Source organism: Henckelia pumila, chromosome 4 (assembly GCF_033568475.1).
Source record: "Henckelia pumila isolate YLH828 chromosome 4, ASM3356847v2, whole genome shotgun sequence".
Lineage (NCBI taxonomy): Eukaryota > Viridiplantae > Streptophyta > Magnoliopsida > Lamiales > Gesneriaceae > Henckelia > Henckelia pumila.
In genome coordinates, this window is record NC_133123.1 from 209,256,141 (window position 1) to 209,280,360 (window position 24,220).

General features: G+C 36.0%; 1 protein-coding gene across 1 annotated transcript; it reads left to right on the plus strand.

The window, feature by feature from the left end:
• The first annotated feature begins 309 nt into the window (after positions 1-309).
• Positions 310-2,739, plus strand: LOC140862697 (uncharacterized). Its single transcript, XM_073265729.1, has one exon. The coding sequence runs from the start codon at positions 310-312 to the stop codon at positions 2,737-2,739; it is 2,430 nt and encodes an 809-aa protein (XP_073121830.1).
• Positions 2,740-24,220: the final 21,481 nt, after the last annotated feature.

Below are 24,220 nucleotides of genomic sequence, written 5' to 3' on the forward strand. Positions count from 1 at the left end.
AAGTATTCATTCTTGATTTTGAAAACAGTTTCCTGTATTTGAGCTTGGCTCAGTCATATTTGAATTTAAAATTTTTTTCTGGAAATATTCCTAAAATTAGCATTGATTTTTGGAGTCACATTGATGTTTTGCGCTATAGAGGTGGTTGTAAGCCATCCATTTTTAAAAAAATCCCTTTGGTTTTAAAAACCAAGTAACTAGTGTTTGAAGTGGAAATCATTCATGATTCTTGTATATTAATCTTTTAGTATATGTTATTATATATAAATTTCATAAATTTAATTGTTTGTTGAAGATAAGTTGTGAATTATGGATAAATCTTGGATTCGCTCGGATAGAAGATCTAAACAGTATGAGGAGGGTGTTGAACAATTCATCAGCAGTTGTTTGCAAAATATCCATGTTGACCCCAATTTAATTCATTGTCCTTGTTGCAAATGTATAAATCTGAAAAAAGGACCGGTTACGTCCATTCGAGAGCATCTTATTTTTCATGGTTTTAGTCAAAATTATGTCAATTGGATTTGGCATGGCGAGTCTGCCGAAAATGATAGAGTAAATTGGAGTACCAACCAGGATCCAATTGATGATTATCACAAAGACTTTGAAACAACTAATATGTGTGAGGCAGCATACGAGAACTACACAGAAAATCCAGAAGCATTTGTGAAGTTTTTGGAGGACGCAGAGAAACCATTGTACAATGGATTTAAGCGTTACACAAAGTTGAGTGCACTAGTGAAACTGTACAATACCAAAGCAAGGCATGGGATGAGTGATGCTTTATTTTCAGATCTATTAACAGATTTTGGGGATATGCTACCAGATAATCACAATCTGCCATCCTCAACGTATGATGCAAAAAAGACATTGAGTTGTTTGTCGTTGAGTCATGAAAAGATCCATGCTTGTTCCAATGATTGCATCCTTTATAGAAAGCAATATAAAGACTGTGTAAGCTGCCCTAAATGTGTCTTGTCGCGTTGGAAGCTAACCAAGAAGAACATTGAGAAGAAAGGTGTTCCTGCCAAGGTGATGTGGTATTTTCCCCCCATACCAAGATTCAAACGTATGCATAAATCTTTAGAGACCTCAAAAAATTTAACTTGGCATAAAGAAACCACAAGAGTTGCTGGTCAGTTACGTCATCCATCTGATTCACCATCTTGGAGGTTGGTTGATCATATGTGGCCCGACTTTGAAAGTGAGCCAAGAAATCTTCGCTTAGCACTTGCAGCTGATGGCATTAATCCTCATAGCAACCTTAGTAGTCGGTACAGCTGCTGGCCAGTCATGTTGGCCACATATAATCTGCCTCCAAACATGTGCATGAAGAGGAAATTCATCATGTTAACTATGCTCATTTCTGGACCTAAACAGCCAGGTAACGATATAGATGTCTACCTTGATGTGCTAGTTGAAGATTTCCAACGATTGTGGGAAGGAGTTGATGGTGTCTATGATGCTTATCGAAAACAGTTTTTCACTCTTAAAGCAGTTTTATTATGGACCATCAATGACTTTCCTGCCTATGGTAACCTTAGTGGATGTACTACACATGGTTATTTTGCATGTCCAGTATGCGGAGAAAATACTTATGCAAAGCATTTGGAAAATGGGAGGAAAATGTCATTTTTTGGTCATAGACGATTCTTACCACGGTTTCATCCCTATCGGAGGCAAACTAAGGAGTTCAATGGCGTAGAAGAACATGGAGAAACACCTACACCATTATCTGGGGTTACCTTATATGACAAGCTTTCGAACATAAAGTGTGAGTTTGGAAAGAAGATCAGTGTGAAAGGTAAAAAGAGAAAGAAGGAGAAGGAGAATAATGTGGAAGGCAGTACAGAGGAAAAGGATTTAGGAGCAACGGATTTCAGAAAATGTTGGAAGAAGAAGTCAATTTTTTTCAATCTTCCTTATTGGAAACACCTACATGTTAGACATTGTCTCGATGTGATGCACATCGAGAAGAATGTTTTTGAATCCCTCATTAATACTTTGATTAATGTTAAAGGAAAAACTAAGGACAATGTGGCAGCTAGGTTGGACATGCTTCAAATGAGAGTTAGGCCTGAATTGAGACCTAAATTTGGTGAGAAAAAAACATATCTTCCTCCTAGTGCATGCTCATTCACAAAAAAAGAGAAGTTACAAGTGTGCCAGTCGTTAATGGATATAAAAGTTCCAGAAGGTTACTCATCGAACATGAAGAATCTTGTGTTCATGTCTGAGCTGAAGTTGTCTGGCTTGAAATCTCATGATTGTCATGTTCTAATGCAGCATTTCCTGCCAATACTCATACGTGATGCGCTGCCAAAACATGTTAGATACGCAATCATAAGATTATGCTTCTTCTTCAAAGATATTTGTAGTAAGGTTATAGATGTAGCCAAGTTAGATAAGCTGCAATCTGACTTGGTTGTTACGCTCTGCTTATTGGAGCAGTATTTTCCCCCTTCTTTCTTTGATGTTATGGTGCACTTAACAGTGCATCTTGTTCGAGAAGTCCGATTATGTGGACATGTTTGCTTCCGGTGGATGTATCCATTTGAAAGATGCATGAAAGTGTTTAAGAGTTATGTAGGCAGTCAAAAACATCCTGAAGGTTGCATTGTTCAAAGATATTCAGCAGAAGAAGCAATTGAGTTTTGTTCTGAATACCTCAATGGAGTTGATCCTGTTGGGATCCCTCAATCAATCCGAGACCCCAATTCAAACATTCCTGGCTCTTAGCAAGATGCCCACAATAAGAGGTTCATTGACTGGTTTCGTGCAAAGGTTGGGTGGATGAATAAATATTTTTTGAAGCATTTTGCGGTAAGTTGCATCTACTATTTTAATCACTCGTTCAAATTAAATAAATTTCAGCTGGCTGCTGAAATAAACAGCCGCGATTGTGGAACGACATCGACATTGACATGGTTGGCTCATGGACCACGCTCCCAAGTCATCAAGTATAGTAGTTATGTGGTAAATAGCAATTTATACCAGACAAAGGCGCGAGATGATGAGAGAGTTTGCCAAAACAGTGGGGTTTCTCTAGTTGCAAACACCATGCTTGTTAGTAGTGGCAAAGATAAAAATCCTTTGATGGCTGATGTGTCTTTCTATGGAGTGATTGAAGAAATATGGGAGTTGGACTATCATTAATTTCAAGTTCCACTTTTCAAGTGTGCTTGGGTTGCGAATGACAAAGGAGTAATAAACAACGATGAATGTGGCTTCACCTTGGTCAATTTGAACAAAAGAGGGCACATGAATGATGAATTTGTCCTTGCAAGTCAAGTCAATCAAGTCTTTTATATTGATGACCCAGCAAGAAAAGGATGGTCTATTGTGCTCCCAGTGCCAAATAGGTGTTATGAGGGGGAGGATGATTGTTCGATTAATATTCCCGAGACCCGACCAATTGACAATGTTGTTACTCATGAAATTCCCGTTCATGGAAGATACTTTAGAACAGAACACGAGGGTGTCTGGGAAGCGACCAGAAAAAAATGATGTTTTGCACTTTTATATCATTTTTTGTTATGTATGAGTAAAGACACTCTATGTACTTCAAAAATTTATGTTATGAACTTTTATTAGTTTTATTATTGTTATTAATAATGTTTATGTTATGAACTCTCCTGTCCCTTCCTTATGTTTATGTATATGTTATTATGTCTTTTGTTATTATTTATCATGTTTATGTTTATATTTATGTTATCATTATATGTTAATAGTGGTTTGAATATTCTTATGCAGTGGACAACACATATAATGAGTAAGAGAAGGCAAAAAAATAAAGCTGCAGTTGAGGAGATGCATGGATTAAGTGTTGGTAAGACTCGTGAAGATGCAGAGCCACATGCACTTACTAATGGAGAAGAACAAGTAGATGTGCAAAAGAACAAGCGAGGTCGTACAATGATGGCTAAGCAAACTGCTGCTGCAAGATGGGGAAAAAAATCAAAGATTGACTATGATGACTTGGGGCGGCCAACATACAACGCAAATGGGAGGGCACTTCAATCATACATTGGCTCCATTTCTAGATCCATGGTGCCAATCAATATAAAGGCGTGGCCTGATGTTCCAGAAAACATAAAACAGAAGGTTTGGGAAGAGATATCGGTAAGTTTATCTTCCAAACATAATAAATATGAACATTAATTGGTTCATTGTTGTATTACTCCTTTATGGGATTGAATCCATTCGATTCAATCATTCAACTAACATATTTTTTTTTCAGAATGTCTTTGAAGTAGCGCCACAAAGCCAGTCAGCTGTGATGAGTTCAGCAGCTCAAAAATGAAGAGATTTCAAAAACAAATTGACTAGTAGACATGTCTGGCCCAACAGACATAATCCTGAAACGTTGATTTCTCCACCAAGTCAATATCAGCTACTAGTAGCAGATTGGAAGGCATTTGTGGATGCAACACTAGATCCATCATGGGAGGTACTTTAAGAATTTCCATGTTTATTTTAATAATGACTAATTTTCGTACTTAACTAAAGTAAATTCTGATATAGATTACTCATGAAAAGCAAAAAGACCGGACCAAGCATTGTAAATATCACCATAGACTGTCTCGAAAAGGTTACATTGGCTTGGAGGCTGAGCTGGTAAGCTTTGAGTCATTCGATTGTCATTTTTTTCGTGTATAATACACTGTCTTATTTTTTTGAATATACGTACTTGTATATATTTATCTGTTAATCACATTGGTGTCCATAATTCTCCTCTATGTTGTTTTTGAAAATATTTTGATAGCCCTTCAGTTAAGATTCTGAATTTTTGAATTGCAGAAGGAAAAAATATAATTGCCAAAGATGAAGAAGTTGACAGATCAATTCTTTGGCGCAAAGCTCGGGAAGACAAAGCTGGAAAAATTAAAAATACAGAGACATCAGAAATCGCTGCAAAAATTGTAAATTTTTAACTTTATCGATTTCCATAATGCCTTCATATATATATCTCTTGGATTGATTTTTTATGTTTATAAATGTAGGATGACTTGTTGGAAAAGAAGGAGAGTGGAGAGTTCAAAGTTTCTGGAATGAATGATGTCCTAACCATTGCATTAGGCAGCCAGGAACATTATGGGAGGGTTCGAGGTGTCGGCGGATTTGTAACACCTCAAGTTTTATTTAAAACTCCTAGAAAGAAAAGGGAATCAGTCCCTACAACTACGATGGAAATCTCCCAAAAACAGTTGGAAGAGACTAAACTTTTGAAGGAGGAGTTGGAGAAATTGAAGGCGCAGCTTGCTGCTGTTATGCCAATCATCACCGATCGAGCTTCTGAGATGGTAGCATCAAACAAGTCATCCAAAATTCAGGGCCCAAATGCATCCAAAAATCTGAACCCAAAGCTGTCTGATGATTTTGAAGGTTTTTATGAATGCGGCCCTCCAAACATGAAGGTTATTTATTACTCGATTTCACATGAATTTAAATTTGGTATAGATTATTTGAGGACCAATTCATAGATCATTGATAATGACCTTAAGCCAAGGGACTGATAAAATAATACATATATATATATATAACAGTGCGTGTGTGGAAAAGGTTACATAGCTCGCCTGTTTTATTTCCCCAAGCGCTGGCTGAAATTCAAATTTGGATGTTTAGTTGACTGGAAGGTTACATAGCCAGCCTGTTTTATTTCCCTTAGCTTAAATAATTGAAGTCAGTGTCAATAATAAGTGCATGTCATATATCACTATATAAGTCCTGCATCATCCCTAACTCCCTCAACCATAATCTGCATGTTGGCCATGGCTTACTTGGTAGCTGTTAGTGCAGTACCAGATGAATCAGTCGACCACTTTGGTTGGCCAAAACCATGGGTGTACCAAGTTTTCCGGTTCTTGAATTATATATGTATATATGATAATTTATTGTTTTTCAAGGGGAAAAAATGTCACCTTGTCGTGAAAACACGTGGAGATGTGGTGGCATATGGCACAATAGTATCAAGTGGAGGTCCAACTGTTACGATTCAAGATCTTCCACTTGGGGAAGAGAACTTCAAGGTGTTGATTGACGTTGTCATAGATGAAGCAGCAGAGCTTCCAATCCCAATGAATTGTGGACCAATAGTCATGAAGGATTCACTTGGAGCCATCGTTGGTTGGCCAAAATTGTTGTTAATTTTTCCAAGGACAAAGGTATTTTAAAAGCTTTACTGTATTATATGTTTGCAATTGTCATATATGTTTCTTGGATAATATTTTACTTTATTCTAAATTGTATGAATATTCTAAATTGTAGAAAGAGAAACCTCAACCATTTGCAATTATGGATGTTGCTAGACAGCGTGAAACGTTCATGGAGATTGAAAAAAATTTACCCATGGCTTGCAAGTATATCTACTCATATGTTGTTAGATTGATGGGCGAAGATGACAGCATTCACATAGAGTTTGAGGAATCTATGTTTGGACGTTCTCAAAGCCTACGGTTGATTAGAGAAGATATCATTCCATTTATGGAGATGAGGGAGATAGGTGCGAGACAGATTTTGGTTTACATGGGGTATGTTATGTTGCACTTAATTTTTTTGTTTGCATATTTAATATTTTGTTTGGTTTGTGTCCATTCTATGATAAATTTTTCACCTTTGTATGTAATATTGAGTGCAGTCACCTCTACAAATATTTGAAGGAAGAAGACCATACAGATTGCATTTCATTTGTGGATCCTGGCCACTTACCTACATGCCCACTTGAAGGCGATGGCAGTCACTTGTCACAACATATCTCTAACCAGTTGGAAGCGGTTTGTAGAGACAGCGTATGCCTCATCCCATACAACACTGGGTATGATTTTAGTTCTTTATAAATATATAATGGATACTAGTCAATTATTTTATGTTGTTTCTAAACTCGCAAGTTATTCTTTCAACATCACATTTTTTTAGGTACCATTGGATCTTGACCATCGTCAATGTAGCTGAAAATATGATATATTTGTTGGACTCTACAACAAACAGATGCCGAGACGATGCATGGAAAAAGATAGTGATGAAGTAGGTAGTATATTATATATGCAGTCACTTATACATATGAAAAAAAAATAACTTGTTACTTTTTAAATGTAGTGGGGTCAAGCTGTACAATGCATCGAGGGGTATTCCTAAATGGCCAGGTTTTAAACAACTGACGGTATGTGGTGTGCTTATGTATGAATGACATTAATTGATAGGGAAATATTATTTGTATTGTGATTGATGCAATTGAGTTTCAATTTTATTATAGGAAAATCTGAAACAAAGTGGTGGTGTTGAATGTGGATATTATGTGATGAGGTATATGAAGAAAATAGTTGAATGTGAAGTTCTACGAGTGGAAACGATGGTGAGTTTCAAATTTTAATTTATGCTCTGCTTTATTTCAAAAGGAACATAATTCGTGTTGAGAGAACGTATGGATGTGTACACGTATAGTTTTGATAAAATATGTTAGTGATGGTTTCAGCACTATAGTTCAAATGACATATGGTTTTTATTACCATATGACAAAAGGAATCACATGTGCTTCTGTTAGTGCTTCTGTTAGTGATGGTTTTTCAGCACTATAGCTTCTATTAGTGATGGTTTCAGCACTATAGCTTCTGAATCACATGTGCTAAAGGATCGAGCGGTAGTTTGCTGTGTCTCAAGCCCTCCCTTTCCTGGTCTCTTGAGCCTAGGCTTCAATGCACTTGCATGCTTTTACATTTTATTTTTGGCTTGGATTGATAAATTGGGCATCATATGCTAACACAATCTGCTAAGAATCGATCTTGGCAGCAAAGAGGATCTTGAACAACAGTGTCAGCATGCATATGGATTGAAAAAATCTATTTTAAAGTGTCAGCATGCTAACACAATCTGCTAAGAATCTGTTTATGTTTTGAACAAATCTATTTTAAAGTGTCAATATAATCAATTAATTTCAACAGTGTATGGATTGTATTTGGCTTGTCTTGGCTTGGTTTGATTTTTGTTGAGAACTGATCTTGGCAGCAAAGGTATTATTGAACAACATTTTTTGTGGCAAGTTTTAAAACCCATAACAATTAAGCTGATCATACATGTCAGCATGCATACCAAATAGGTTGCTTATTCTTTGTTTTGGATTTCAGTTTGCAACTAGTTGCCTTGTTGGTTTACCGTGACATTCCTATCTTTTTTTGAATTTTAGTTTGCAGGATGCGTCAAGAATAAGGCGTACAGTCAAGAACAATTTGATGAAGTTAGAAGTGAATGGAGTGAATTCGTCTACTCGCATGTAGGTGGTTGAATATGTTATTTCAAATTGGGATAATACTTTGTTTTGAGGAAATACGTGTGGATGTGTACATGTTTAGGTGTTTGAATATGTCATTTGAAATTGGGATAATACTTCTTTTTGAGAAAATACGTGTGGATGTGTACACGTATAGTTTTGATAAAATATGTGTGTATATATGTGCATATAATTTCGGGTTATTTCGGTGGATAGAGTACTTGTTGATTTATGTATGTGTCGTTTTGGGATGGATTTATTAATTATTAGTTTATTTTTAAGTTTCAAAAATATATTTATGGCATTATTGTATATCTAAATTTTAATTTATAAAATGTGTTCTATTGCTTCGGCAATTTTAGAATAAACGAAGTAAATCGTTATCTTCTACTTCGTATTTTAATAAAAATACCGAGGTAACACATATTCTATTACTTCAGCAATTTCATTAATAGACGAAGTATAAGAAAGCATTTTACTACGGTAATATATGAAATTAACGAAGTATAAGAAAGCATTTTACTATGGAAATATATGAAATTAACGAAGTAAAAGATATTATATCACTTCGTCTGCTAACAAAATTGATGAAGTAAAAGATATTCTATGGCTTCAGTAATTCCTTAATAAGCGAAGTAAAAGATTGAATTAACTTCGTATAAACACCGAAGTATAATCATAGTTTTTACTTCATTAAAATCATTAACTACCGAAGTATAAGTATATTTTTGACTTCGTCAATTATGAAATGAGCGAAGTAAAATATATGTTTTTACTTCGGCATCGGTCCAATTCTGCCTCCAAAAAATGACCAAAGACTTCGGTAATTTTTCGTATAAGACTTCGGCGATTCAACGAAATAAAAACATACCCTATTACTTCACGTGACACTACTTCGATAAATAAAGGTCCTACGACTTCGATTATTAACCGAAGTCTTACGCCATTTTTCTACTAGTGCAAGTGTAGGGAATGCACAAATTTATGTAAATAATTTGATAGGGCTCGTATCATCCGAACAAGGGACACCGAGGAGGCCCAAAAAGAACATCGATACTTACATTTTCTCGCTTTTTAATGAAGATTTGAAGCCCCAAGGAATCGAGAGGCACTGGGGTTTGTATTATCCTGATATGACTGAAGTTTACCATGCTAACTTGTGAGTCTTCTGGGGTTTTGGTTGGTGTTTTATTAATGGGTTACGTAGGGGTTAGAAGGATATATATATATATATATATATACATATATCTTGTTGGTTAATACAATTTTACGAAATGGTTAACGGATTCAATCAATCCTGAACCGATCTGAATTAGATTCATTGTGTTTGAATTAAGTTCTGTCATATGAATATTTGAATTTAGTTTCCGAGGAAGCTTAAATATCCGAATAGGTTTTGTTTGAGAAAATGTTTTTTTTTATCCAAGAAGATGTTTGTTTTAGTCTATTAACTTTTCAAATTTTGAATTTCGTACACTAAATTTTAATTTTCAGTGATTTTGGTTCAATTGCTGACTTACGCAGCAGCTCGAGACGTCAGCATTTTCCGATGCCACGTCATCATTTTCCGATGTCACTTCAGCATTTTCCGATGCCACATTAGCAGTTGGACCAAAATACTAGATACTAAGAGTTAGTGTACCAAAACCAAAATTTGAAAAATTAATTGACCAAAACAAAAATTATGTTTTGTCATAAATAGTCTGATTATTGAGAAATTTTTCTTATAACATGCAATGAGATAAATTATAAATACTATATTATTTTTTTTTGATCCGGTAAATACTATACTAATATATATAGGAGCTAGAATCCGAGATACGTATGATGCATGTTAATGTGATGGTATTTTTCTATGTTTTATTGAGTTAATTTGTGATGATTAGGTGTATTTTTATTGGCTAAATTCATGTTATAGTTCCTAATCATTGTATGTGATTTGATATAGGAAAAGAGAAGAAATGGAGCTAAAGATGGAAGGAAAGAGCTAGATAAGAGATGAATTACGACAGCTAGATCTCCGCATATGAATTTTTCAAAATCGCTGCTTGCTGGAAAAAAGCCGTGCTTGATCCTGCGAACTCGTGCGCCCTAGCGCGCCTGCAAGAAAATCGGGTCAGTAAGTTGGATTTTTATTGCGCGCTCAATTCTAGCAACTCGTCAGATCGAGCGCGCGAGATGTGAATTTTGGGAATTAGAATTTAATTAGGAAACTTTCTTGGGAAGAACTCTAGTCTTTAAATACATCATATAACTCGAAAATTACAATCTTTTGATCAATTCTGAAGATCTTTGGACGGCAGAAAGCTTGAAGAACTCTCTTGGCGGCTAGGTTTTATCTTTCTTGTTCTTAGATTTAATTCTTTCTTAGTTCTTGGTTGAGGAAGACGAACCCTTGAATTTATTTATCTTGTGAGATTCAGATTTCATTGTTGATTTTATTTGAGTATCAAGAGTTGTTCTGATTTATTTCATGCTTGTGTGTTTGATTATTAGATTGATCACCTGATAATTCTTTCGTACAATCTACCGCTAAATTAGAATTCAAATCCGTAATTGTTTGAATCATCTAATTTGTGAAGAAACTGCGTTTAATATTTTCTGCTGTTGAATTTGTTAAATCGTAGGAAAAACAATTGACTAGGCTAAATACATCCGCTGGAGCATGTGTTGTCTAGATTCATCAGTTTCACTCATATGAATGCTACCTTAGATTAAAATCTAGATTGCTGGTATTTGGGTTAATTTATTGGTAAGGGTTAATTTAGAATACTGTTTTCTAATTAACTAAAATTAAGGTGAAACATGAATTTGATTTTCAATGGTGAATATTTAATAAAAATTAATTATTTTTAGAGAATTGATGATCGAGTGAATGATTTCAAGGGTGTAGTCGACCGATACCAAGTCTCGTTAGTTTATTGATCTTTCTTATTTTAAATTCTTGCATAGTAATTAATTTCAAAATCCAAATCCCCTTTTATTTATTTCCAGTAGTTTTAAGAACACAAATAAATTTCACTTTCCTCGTGGGAACGACTCTCGCTACTACATGTTTATTTAGTTAATCTGAGTTGGGTTAATTTGGGCGTGATACGACTAAGCTTTACCACATGTATATAAAGTATTTAATACAAGAAAATATATAGATCGATTAATTTATATATATGTGTACGACTGTATATTATATGTATATGTTTGATCTATTGCTGGTACTCATCATGGATACTTAATTATGTGAGTATTGGCTTATATGATTTTCACCTTATACATCTAATAAGTTAATACATCATCCCGTGAATCATGTAACTTAATAAAAAAAATACAATTGAGTTTAATTATTATCAATTATTCCATCAACAATATATGAACATATAGATTTTCCAATTTTGGATTAAAACTTTTAAATGTTCTCATGTTACGGTTGACGATAGAATTTTTCGTCAGTTTACGTGTGTATTTGTAAATTGTAGGTTATTTTGAAGTCCCAATAACTAGTTTACAGTACACCGCAGTCCGTATCAATTACTTTTTTAAAAAAAAAACTAAAATATTCAACATTTTATATGTCTTCCTAAACATTTTGATCGTTGCCAAAAAAACAAACTTAAAAAAAATGGAGCTGATATTTACACTATATCTTTTGTTATCTACACTCTATTTCATGAGTAAAATTTATTCATTCAGTAATCCTTCTTCCGTTTTACGAGATTAAATAGAAAAACATGCATGGTTAAGAGATCATTATTTAAACTAAATCAAGTGATTAAACAGATAAGAAATTAATAAGAAAATTAGCATCGAAAACTCTGAAGGGATTGGATCTTCCATATTTCAGTTCGAAAACACCAAACATCATGGTAACATGATCCAAAACAGAGTAGTTTGGAACTTCTTAAGAGTGATCGGAACATCCGATCAGAATTAGGCCACAAAGAATTGAGGTGTCAAGTGTGTACGGACACGTGGAGATCGGAAAGTCCGAAGTATGGATCAGAGCTTATGATGATCAGACCATTCGAAATTGAGATCAGAGCTTCCGAAGTCAGGCATCCAAAAACATGGAATGCATGCAGGTTCAGATCTTTCGAACAAGGGTTCGGAGCTTTCAAATTCTTTCTATCAATATGCCGTGAATTTTCTCATTTTTAGTGTATGTTAGACGCCTTCAGGATTCGTAGCGGAGCGGTGCATGAGTTTTTGGACCTTCAACAGTCGGCTGACGTCGACGAACGCAGGTATTAGTGTCATTGGATTATGCGCTCTTGGAGGGCAGTGCTGCGCCTGTTCATGATGGACCCCTGACTTACCATAACCTGTTTGATGTCATGGTGGACACAGTACACGCCGCATTGGAGAAAATTGGAGGAGAAAATATTGAGATTGTGGTGTCGGAAACGGGGTGGCCAACCCAGGGGGTTGCTGATGCAAGTGTAGGGAATGCACAGATTTATGTAAATAATTTGATAGGGCTCGTATCATCCGGACAAGGGACACCGAGGAGGCCCAACAAAAACTTCGATACTTACATTTTCTCGCTTTTTAATGAATATTTGAAGCCCCAAGGAATCGAGAGGCACTGGGGTTTGTATTATCCTGATCTGACTGAAGTTTACCATGCTAACTTGTGAGTCTTCTTGGGTTTTGGTTGGTGTTTTATTAAGGGGTTACGTAGGGGTTAGAGGGATATATATATATATATATATATATATATATATATCTTGTTGTTTAATACAATTTTACGACATGGTTAACAGATTCAATCAATCCCGAACCGATCTGGATTAGATTCATTGTGTTTGAATTAAGTTCTGTCATATGAATATTTGAATTCAGTTTATGAGGAAGCTTAAATATCCTAATAGGTTTTGTTTGAGAAACTGTTTTTTTTTATCCAAGAAGTTGTTTGTTTTGATGTATTAACTTTTCAAATTTTGAATTTCATAAACAAACTTTTAATTTTCAGTGATTTTGGTTCAATTGCTGACTTACGCAGCAGCTCGAGATGTCAGCATTTTTCGATGCCACGTCATCATTTTCCGATGTCACTTCAGCATTTTTCGATGCCACATTAGCAGTTGGACCAAAATACTAGAAACTAAAATTTAGTGTACCAAAACCAAAATTTAAAAAATTAATTGACCAAAACAAAAATTAAGTTTTGTCATAAATAGTCTGATTATTGAGAAAATTTTCTTATAACATGCAATGAGATAAATTATAAATACTATACTATTTTTTTTTGATCCGGTAAATACTATACTAATATATATAGGAGCTAGAATCCGAGGTACGTATAATGCATGTATATAAAGTATTTAATACAAGAAAATATATAGATCGATTAATTTATATATATGTGTACGACTGTATATTATATGTATATGTTTGATCTATTGCTGGTACTCATCATGGATACTTAATTATGTGAGTATTGGCTTATATGATTTTCACCTTATACATCTAATAAGTTAATACATCATTCCGTGAATCATGTAACTTAATAAAAAAAATAAAATTGAGTTTAATTATTATCAATTATTCCATCAACAATATATGAACATATAGATTTTCCAATTTTGGATTAAAACTTTTAAATGTTCTCATGTTACGGCTGACGATAGAATTTTTCTTCAGTTTACGTGTGGATTTGTAAATGGTCGGTTATTTTGAAGTCCCAATATCTAGTTTACAGTACACCGCAGTCCGTATCAATTACTTTTTTTTTTTAAAAAAAAAAACTAAAATATTCAACATTTTATATGTCTTTCTAAACATTTTGATCGTTGCTGAAAAAACAAACTTAAAAAAAATGGAGCTGATATTTACACTATATCTTTTGTTATCTACACTCTATTTCATGAGTAAAATTTATTCATTCAGTAATCCTACTTCCGTTTTACAAAATTAAACAGAAAAACATGCATGGTTAAGAGATCATTATTTAAACTAAATCAAGTGATTAAACAAATAAGAAATTAATAAGAAAATTAGCATCGGACACTCTGAAGGGATTGGATCTTCCATATTTCAGTTCGAAAACACCAAACATCATGGTAACATGATCGAAAACAGAGTAGTTTGGAACTTCTTAAGAGTGATCGGAACATCCGATCAGAATTAGGCCACAAAGAATTGAGGTGGCAAGTGTGTACGGACACGTGGAGATCGGAAAGTCCGAAGTACGGATCAAATCTTATGATGATCAGACCATTCGAACTTGAGATCAGAGCTTCCGAAGTCAGGCATCCAAAAACGTGGCATGCATGCAGGTTCAGATCTTCCGAACAAGGTTTCGGAGCTTTCAAATTCATTCTATCAATATGCCATGAATTTTCTCATTTTTAGTGTATGTTAGACGCCTTCAGGAGTCGTAGCGGTGCGGTGCATGAGTTTTTGCACCTTCAACAGTTGGCTGACATCGACGAACGCAGGTATTAGTGTCGTTGGATTATGCGCTCTTGGAGGGCAGTGCTGCGCCTGTTCATGATGGACCCCTGACTTACCATAACCTGTTTGATGCCATGGTGGACATAGTACACGCCGCATTGGAGAAAACTGGAGGAGAAAATATTGAGATTGTGGTGTCTGAAACGGGGTGGCCAACCCAGGGGGCTTCTGATGCAAGTGTAGGGAATGCAAAGATTTATGTAAATAATTTGATAGGGCTTGTAAGGGAATTGGGGTTGCACATAAACAGTTTGAGGTGTTGTCACAAGGTATTAACAACACCTACAATAACACCTTGATTAATTTGCAGCGAAATATAATTTAAGCGTTAATAAAATAAATAAGCAACCAAATAAATAGACTCAAATGATTTAAGCAAGAGTATAAAATACTCTTGCAGCGCCTCAGGGCAAATTATCACTAGAAAACTATCAAAGAGTTTTTCAAACCCTAAAACTAGTGATTATTGTAAAAGTTAATTTCTCAAACAAGTGAGAAATTAAAGAGTAAAAGTTCTCCTAAAAATTCTATATGGAATAGAATAACAAAAACGAAGTAAGGAGAAAAACTCTTTATGCCAAAACTTGTAGAGACGAAACACTCTTTGATCTTTAATCTTCGAGTGCTCTCCAATTCTTCAAGGCAATCAAGTAAGAGCACGACTCAACAAGGCTCCAGAAGATCTTCCTCAACGTACGTATCTGAAGCTCATCGATCTCTCTTTATGTCTCGGTCGATCTCTTAAATATATAGACTAGAATCCTTCCTTGTAGATGTTTCCTTGTAGGTATAGTATTCTCTAGATTTGTTCATATCAAATCTACATAATATGAAAACAGTATATTAGATAAGATATTATAATGAGCATATAAAAATCTCAAATCAAGTTATTAAAGGAAATAAATAACTTCATTTCCAAGAAATGCAAAAGATTTTTAATAAAATCTTTTCAAAAATAGGATGATTTTAAGGAATAAAATATTTCTTTCAATCTCCCCCTTTTTGCCTTTCTGGACAAAACACATTTAATTTACAAAAAGATCAACTCAACTCCCCCTTAATCAAAAGTCCCCCTGAATAGATTCTCCCCCTAAGTATAAGCAGAGGTGTTGTCACGAGATATTGGCAACATCTAGGTACAACACTTCAAATAAGAAAACATAAGCGCAAGGAAAAACAGAAACAAAAATTCATATAAGAGCGGACATCACCAAAGAATAGTTTTGATTAGGATCAGAGCAAAAACACAATACCTAAGACCAAAAGAAATTTAAACTATACTAGCAAAACAAATAAACTATAAACAAACTAGAATTGATTGCTCTCAGATGAGCCATCAGCTTCTTCTTCTGATTCACTTCCTTCTCCCCTTTTTGTTTAGAAGGGCCGGCTCCAGTTAATAGGGACTCATAGTGAGCCTTCATCCCTTCGTAATATGCGAGGTCAGCCTTCGCTTGGGTAATCTTCTGCTCAGCATGCAGCAGTTGAGCTTGAATAAAGGTAGGATCAATATCTTGAGCAGCAGAAGGAGGTACAAAAACAGCAGTGGCAGAGGGGGTGTTGGCAACACCTGCCACAACACCTGATTCAGACCAAGAAAGATCTATCTTCCTATTTCCCTTGAGTAATGCAGGTGAGATCTTTAGAAACTCCCCAGGCTCAGTAAGTAGCTCATCATCATCCTTCTCAATTTCTTGAGACAGCAGCATAGAATAGATTAGGGATGGATAAGGCAGCTTCAGGGTCGGTTGAGCACAATCTGCAAAGGCAATGAATGTGTCAAACACAAGTCGGCCATAATTGAAATTTGCTCCTGTTCCAATGGCATATAAGACTGGAGCCTGGTGATTTGTCACAACAGTGGAATTTCCAGATGGAGTCCATGTTTTGACAGCGGTCTTGTGTAGAACAGAGTATAGAGAAGTGAGCTTGGCAGCCTACAATTTCTTAGGATGTGAGGGAAACGTAATGACCTGACCACCTGTGATGACAGAGGTCATCTCATCCAAAGAAGGCAGATCAGCATCATCAACAGTCAAAGTTCGCAAGAAACTATTAATCACAGCAGGGCTGAATGAGAAAATCTGCCCCCGCACGTACACTTTCCTATACTTCATATACCTTGGATCCCTCACAGCTTCAGTGAGATTGCAATAAAACTCACGAACAAGCGTCCTGCAATATGGACCAGCAGTGGTAACAGTGGACAACATGTTCCTTACCTCAAATAACTTCACCATTTTCTGAGCTCCATAGCTCTCCATATCAATGTTGCGTTCCTCCAGGAACTCTCGATCAGCATATTTCTCCCAGCATTAAGCAATCTCCTTAGAATAAAAAGTAGAGGAATAAGACGAGTTTACCCGGTATTCTTCACCCAAGGTGTTGTCCAAGGTGTCGACAACACCTTCCTCAGCACCTTCTTCTTCACCAGAGTCATCAGAAACTGACTCTTCTTCCAATTCCTTCTCATCATTTGAACCTTCACTCGAATCAAAGCTGGAACTGTCAGAAGATTGTGGGCGGTTATCAGCAAATTCCTTGAGCATCTTCTCATCAGGTTCATCCTCGGATTCTTGAGCAGGAGCTGCATCAGCAGGTTTCTTGCTTTTAGACTTCTTCATCTTAGCCATGAACTGGGCTATTGACATCTCCTCATCATCAGACAGAACAGGAGGAGTAGTAGATGATGGTTCCTCAACAGTAGGAATAGATGCAGATGCATCATTTTCTTTATCAGCAACAGGTGATGGTGTTTTTGGCTCTGTGGAGTCATTATCAGAAGAATCACTTGCTGATTTGCTTTTAGCAGCAAAAGGAACCGAAATAGCATCTCCTGATGGTTCCTGGGTACTCGATTTTCCCCTTTTTCGGCGTACTAGCTTGTAATCTTCGTCAGAGCTTTCATCTCCAGAAGTAAACTCAGTATCCACCAAAGATGGTCTAGAGGATTGACCCTTTCCATGGAATCGTTTGGAGGCGGTGTAATCTGGATTGTATCCGGCCTGTCCTTAGAACAACGGGTTAAGGGTTTCGATGGAAACACCTTATTCAGCACAGCCATGTCTGGTAGATTTTCCACATCAATGGCATTATCAGGCTCTCTTGGAGCAATGGAGTCCAGGGGCACAGGTTCCTCAGCAACAGGAATCAACGCTTGTTCACTCACAGGGTGTGGTGACGTAGGTGTTGGAACACCTTTTGCAGAATCCTCTTTGTAGCCCATCTCCGATCGAATATCTTGAGGATCAAAACCTTTTCCTGCCATTTGAATTTGTGAGGATGAAATATCGAGAAAGGAATAGGGCACTAGTAATCAGAGAGCAATGAGAATAAGGGGATGCGGGACAAAACAAGGAAATAATATATTTCCATAAACAGATAATAGCTTAGATATATAATACCCCAAACCTTTTCCTATTCTAACTTGGATTCAGTAGGCCCCCAACGGTAATAAAATCCTCAACGGTAACTCTCCAAAAACGGTAACAAATCCGTTTTAATTAGGCAATAAATCCCTTGATTTCCACCGATAATTTAGGCCCAAATATTTCACCAAATATTTCCAAATTTAACTCCTCATCATAATATAACACCACTGAAACAAAATCCAATCTCATTCAAATTCAAAAATTTAGAGGATAGAGCAAAAATCGAAATTTTCATTTGATTAGAATTTATAATCTTTAGGCCAAAGATATTCACAAATCAAAATATGCATGTCCTAATTATGTCTAAAACAGAATGTGACATAAAAATAAAATGCAATTAAATGCGCAAAAATATGTTGACAAACTTTTGTGAATATATCAGCTAATTGGTTATTAGTTCCAACAAACTCAATTAAGATCATGCTTTTCTCGACCAAATCTCGAATGAAGTGATGTCTAATGTCAATGTGTTTGGTTCGAGAGTGTTGTACTGGATTTTTGGATATATCAATGGCACTAGAATTATCACAGTACACAATTGGAGTATCACTCTTCACACCATAATCATTTAGCATTTGATTCATCCAAAGAAGTTGTGAGCAACAACTACCAAAATCAACATACTCAGACTCGGCAGTAGACAGTGAGACACAATTTTGTTTCTTACTATACCATGACACTAAGTTATTCCCCAAGTAGAAACATCCTCCCGAAGTGCTCTTTCTCTCATCTAAATCCCCAGCCCAATCAGCATCACTAAAACCTACCAAATTCAAATTGGTTTCTTTAGTGTACCACAAACCCAAATTCAAAGTTCCAGTCACATATTTCAGTATACGTTTTATGGCCTTTAAGTGAGTAATTTTTGGGTTAGACTAGTATCTAGCACACAAACAAACACTATACATGATATCAGGTCTAGTAGCACTTAAATACAAAAGACTACCAATCATGCTTCTGTAGAGGGTGTTGTCAACACCTTCGGCAGCATCCTCCCTAGACAATGTTTCATTAGACCCCATAGGCGTGTGCATGTGTTTAGTGTTGTCATTCAGAAACTTCTTCACAAGATTTTTAGCATACTTGCTTTGACACAAAAATATAACATCATGTATTTGTTTCACTTGCAAGCCTAAGAAATATGTTAACTCACCAACCATGCTCATCTCAAATGTAGAAGACATGCACTTCACAAATCATCAACAAGTTTATCATTTGAAGCACAAAAAATTATATCATCCACATAAATCTGGCAAATTAAGATCTTACCTTGAGACTTTTGCACAAACAAAGTCTTATCAACTTCACCTCTTTTGAAGCCAATATTTAGCAAGTACTCAGTTAGTCTTCCATACCATGCACGTGGTGCTTGCTTCAATCCATACAATGTCTTTTTTAACTTATACACATAATCAAGATGATTTGGATCCTCAAACCCTTTAGGTTATTTCACAAAAACTTCTTCATTTAGATCCATTTGAAAATTTTTCATTCCCATGTTACACGAAATTGCAAGCAAAAGTCGGACAGACTCAATACGGGCTACATGAGCAAAGGTTTCATCGAAATCCAACCCTTCAACATGTGCATACCCTTGAGCTAGCAACCTAGCTTTATTTCTAATGATGTTTCTCGACTCATCAGTTTTATTCTTGAAAATCCACTTAGTTCCTATGACATTACCATGAGCAAGACACGGTACTAAGTACCAAACATCATTCCTAACAAATTGTTCTAACTCTTCATGCATAGCATTGACCCAACATTCATCTTTTAAAGCCTCTTCAACCTTTTTGGGTTCAATGTTTGACAAGAAACAAGAGAATCTTATCTGAGAATACGTAGAACTCATGCACAACAAACCTGCCATCTTTCGATAGTCCATTTTCTCTTTCCTTTGAGTTTGCAAGTCTCCATGCACATCTCCAATGACCTGTGAGGTAGGGTGATTCTTCTGAATTCTGCTTGAAACATTCTTTCCAGCTTCTTTTATCTCACTGTTCTCATCAGTATTCTCATCAGCGGGCTTTTCAAATTTTGATTCTGGATTTTTTGTAGGAGGTGTTGTTGGGGGTGTTGGCAACACTCCTTTGACAACATCTAAATTTCCAGAATTATCCAGCAGATCATTAACATCATCATTAGCTATTTTATTCTTTAGATCTGCAAAGTCATCAAGAACAACATTAATTGACTCAAAAATAGTCCTTGTTCTTAAGTTATACATCCTATAAGCTCGGCTATTTGATGAATATCCCAAGAACATACACTTATCACTTTTTGCATCAAATTTAGCAAGATGATCCCTATCATTCAAAACGTGACATACACATCCAAAAACATGAAAATATTTAAGGTTTGGCCTCTTTCCTATGAGAATTTCATAGGATGTCATAGTAGTACCATTTCTCAAATAAACTCGATTTGAAATATGACATGCAGTATTCAAGGCTTCAGCCCAAAAACGTTTTGAAATATTTTTTGAACTCAGCATCACTCTTTCCATTTTTTGCAAAGTCCTATTTTTTCTTTCAGCAATTCCATTTTGTTGTGGAGTTTTAGGAGCAGAAAATTCATGAGAAATACCTTTCTTATCACACAAGCTAGCAAAAGAAGAGTTTTTGAACACCTTACCATGATCAGTGCGAATACGGATTACCTTCAGATTATGTAGATTCGTAATCTTAGTGAGCAGTTTCTTGAAGGCATCAAATGTGTCCGATTTTTCTCTTAGAAAATTTACCCAAGTATATCGTGAGAAATCATCCACACAAACAAAAAAATATTTCTTACCTCCAAAGCTTTTAACATCCATTGGACCCATCAAGTCCATATGTAAAAGCTCAAGGCAGCGTGTTGTCACAGATGTTGGCAACACCTCATGTGACACCCTAGTCAGCTTCCCTTTCTGACATGCTTCACAAACAAATGGAATACCAGATTTTAAGTTAGGCATACCTCTCACATCATCTAACTTACTTAAGTTCTTTAATGTATTGAAATTTGCATGACCCAATTTTTGATGTCATAGATCAAACTCATTAACTTTTGTGTGTCTACAAGCCATCTCTTCTCCGAGTTGATAGCAGTTGTCGGATGACCTAGTACCTGTCATGACACAGAGATTTGAATCATCTAAAACTTTGCATAATTTCTTATCAAATTGCACATGCAAATTATCATCACAACGTTTTCTTATGCTTATTAGATTTGCGGTTAATCCTTCAACATGAAGCACATTGCGAAGCTTAGGCAAACCAGCAACATTCAGAGTTCCCTTTCCAACAATGTTTCCCTTAGAATCTCCACCATAGGTTACTTTTCCACTTTTCTGTTCAACATAGTCAGTGAGAAACTTCTTGGAACCTGTCATATGACGTGAGCTACCGCTATCAAAGTACCAAGAACCTGAAACATTAGTTCTCAAAGAAGTATAAATCATATGACATTGAATATCAGCTTTTGGTACCCAAACCTTCCTTACATAAGATCTGTTTCTGGAGATGTTGTGGGGAGGTGTTGGAAATACCTGAGGTAACACCTTCAATGCAGATCTATACCTGTAGTCTTCCTGCAGCTTCAAACAGTATGGTTTGATGTGAACAGGTCTATGACAGTAGTGACAAATTTACTTTCGTTTCCTTCTAAACATTGAAGGAGCAGCAGGCTGTGGCTTTGGTTTTGGAGGATCAATTGGTAAGGCCTTTTTTCTTGAGCTTTCTGTACTGCTACTTTTCTTGACAAACACAGGGCCTTTAGAACTTTCACCAACCTCAAATATGCTGTTTTCAAAACCTAAACCAGCCGTACCATCTCTTCCCATCATGAGTAACGAATCAAGCTTGGAAGTTCTTGAATTAAACTTGGCCTAAGTAGCATTTGCTTTTCCGAGTTCTTTCTTCACTTGGCTTAATTCCATGTCTTTCTTACTCAGCATGACTTACAGTCTTGACACATCAGCTTTTAGATCAGAATTTTCCTTTGAAAGAATAGTATTCATCTTATTCCTTTCAACCCAAACAGTTTGTAACTCTTCAAACATCATCTGAGCTTCTTCCATGGACATTGTATCTTCACCTGGATCATTATCACACATATTATCAGTAATGGAAGAATTCAAACAAACTGACCTTTGGGAGATGTTGCGGCCAGGTGTGGCAACACCTGCGGTAACACCTAAAGGATTGACTTGAAACTTTTTCTTGCTCTCCAGTAGAGCAGATAAGGCAGTATGGCTTTCTTCATCTTCCTGTTCTTCTTCTTTGGACTCTTCATCACTCAAAGACGTGTTCATCCCTTTCCTAAGTGTGTTGGCACACTCGTTTGCATAGTGTCCAAAGCCTTGACAAGTGTGACATTGAACAGTGTCCAACTTCTTTGAGACAAACTTTTTCTTCCCTTCCAACATCAGTCGAGGCTTAGGAATATCAACAGGTTTCCTTGGTGATTGTTCTGGTCCAGTAATCCTTAAAGGCTTGTTAGAGAACATTGGAGACTTGAGTTTTTGATCCGTATTTCTTGAATCCTTCATCTTCTTCAGATAATCATTGAATTTCCTAGTCATGAGAGAGATCGAATCATCTTCCAAGTCAGATTGATGAACTTCTTGATGAAATTGAACATACTCCTCGTATGAGGGTTTCGAGGCTTGAATGGTTATAGATTTTCCTTTATCCTTCTCTTGTTCTGAATTGTTCATCTCAAAAACTTGAAGAATGCTGATCAGTTCAGTCATCTTCATTTTGAAGTGTCTTTTATTTCTTCAAGCGCCCAAATCTTCCCATTGAATCTTTTAGGCAAGGATCGAAGCACCTTGTTCACCATAGTTTCACTAGCAATAGGTCCTCCAAGATCATGCGCCTCTGTAGCTATCTCCCTAAGTTTATTAACATAATCAGCAATAGTTTCATTCTCATCCATCCTGATATTCTCAAATCTTGCGTTTAACAATATCAATCTTGTTCTTCTCACGCTATCAGTTCCTTCACAGTGTTCTTGAAGAGCATCCCATGCATCCTTAGCAATAGTGTAGTCAGCTATGATTCCATACATCCTCATATCCACAGTTGCAAAAATTGCATTGAGTGCTTTAGCATTGTAGATTGAACTTTGTGTTTCCTCGGCAGTCCAAGTTTCTTCTTGCTTGATGATGTAGTCTCCATCTTCATCTAGCGTCTTTGGAAGAGTCCAACCAGTCAGAATACTTTTCCAAGCACGAACATCCATAGCCTTAATAGTATATCGCATCCTATTCTTCCATAGTGCGTAATTCGTGCCATCAAGGACCGGAGGTTTCAAAAACGAGTTCGCAACAGACGATGAGTCCATCTTATTCCCTGTAATAAAATAAACAAACCAAGATCAGTTCTTAGATTATCAAGAATATGGCTCTGATAACACTTGTAAGGGAATTGGGGTTGCACATAAACAGTTTGAGGTGTTGTCACAAGGTGTTGACAACACCTACAATAACACCTTGAGTAATTTGCAGCGGAATATAATTTAAGCGTTAATAAAATAAATATGTAAGGTCCAAAAAGTCCACTAGCTTAATCACGATTAATTGTTTAATTATATGATTTAATGCATGTTATTTATAATATTAATTGTTATGTGAATTATGTGTTATATTATTTTTTTTTAAAGTTTTAGGTTGGGTTAATTTTGGGTCGTAGGGACGAGCCTAGCCTTGAAACGAGTTAAGAAAAATATTTTAAGTAAAGTTAGTAGATGCAGAAGTATTTTATTGAGAGAGTAAAAATTTTAAAGAATTTTAAGTGTAACTAATGGGCCGTTTTGGAGCCTATTAGTCACAGAAGAAAAGCGTTCAGAAGTTTTCTGAACTCTCATTTGAACGCTCACTCTTCTTTCTCAAAATCTCTCTCAAACACTGCGATCTCCAAGCTAGGGTTATTCGGATTCTCAAGGCTAGATCGTTCCGCAGTCCAGGTTAATCCCAATCAGACGATCCACGCAAGTTTTTACTATTTTTAAACCCATTCAAGAATATAGTTATTTTCAAGATAAAACCCTAGGTGTTTGATTGATGATATATGAATGTTTTCTTGAAAATTTC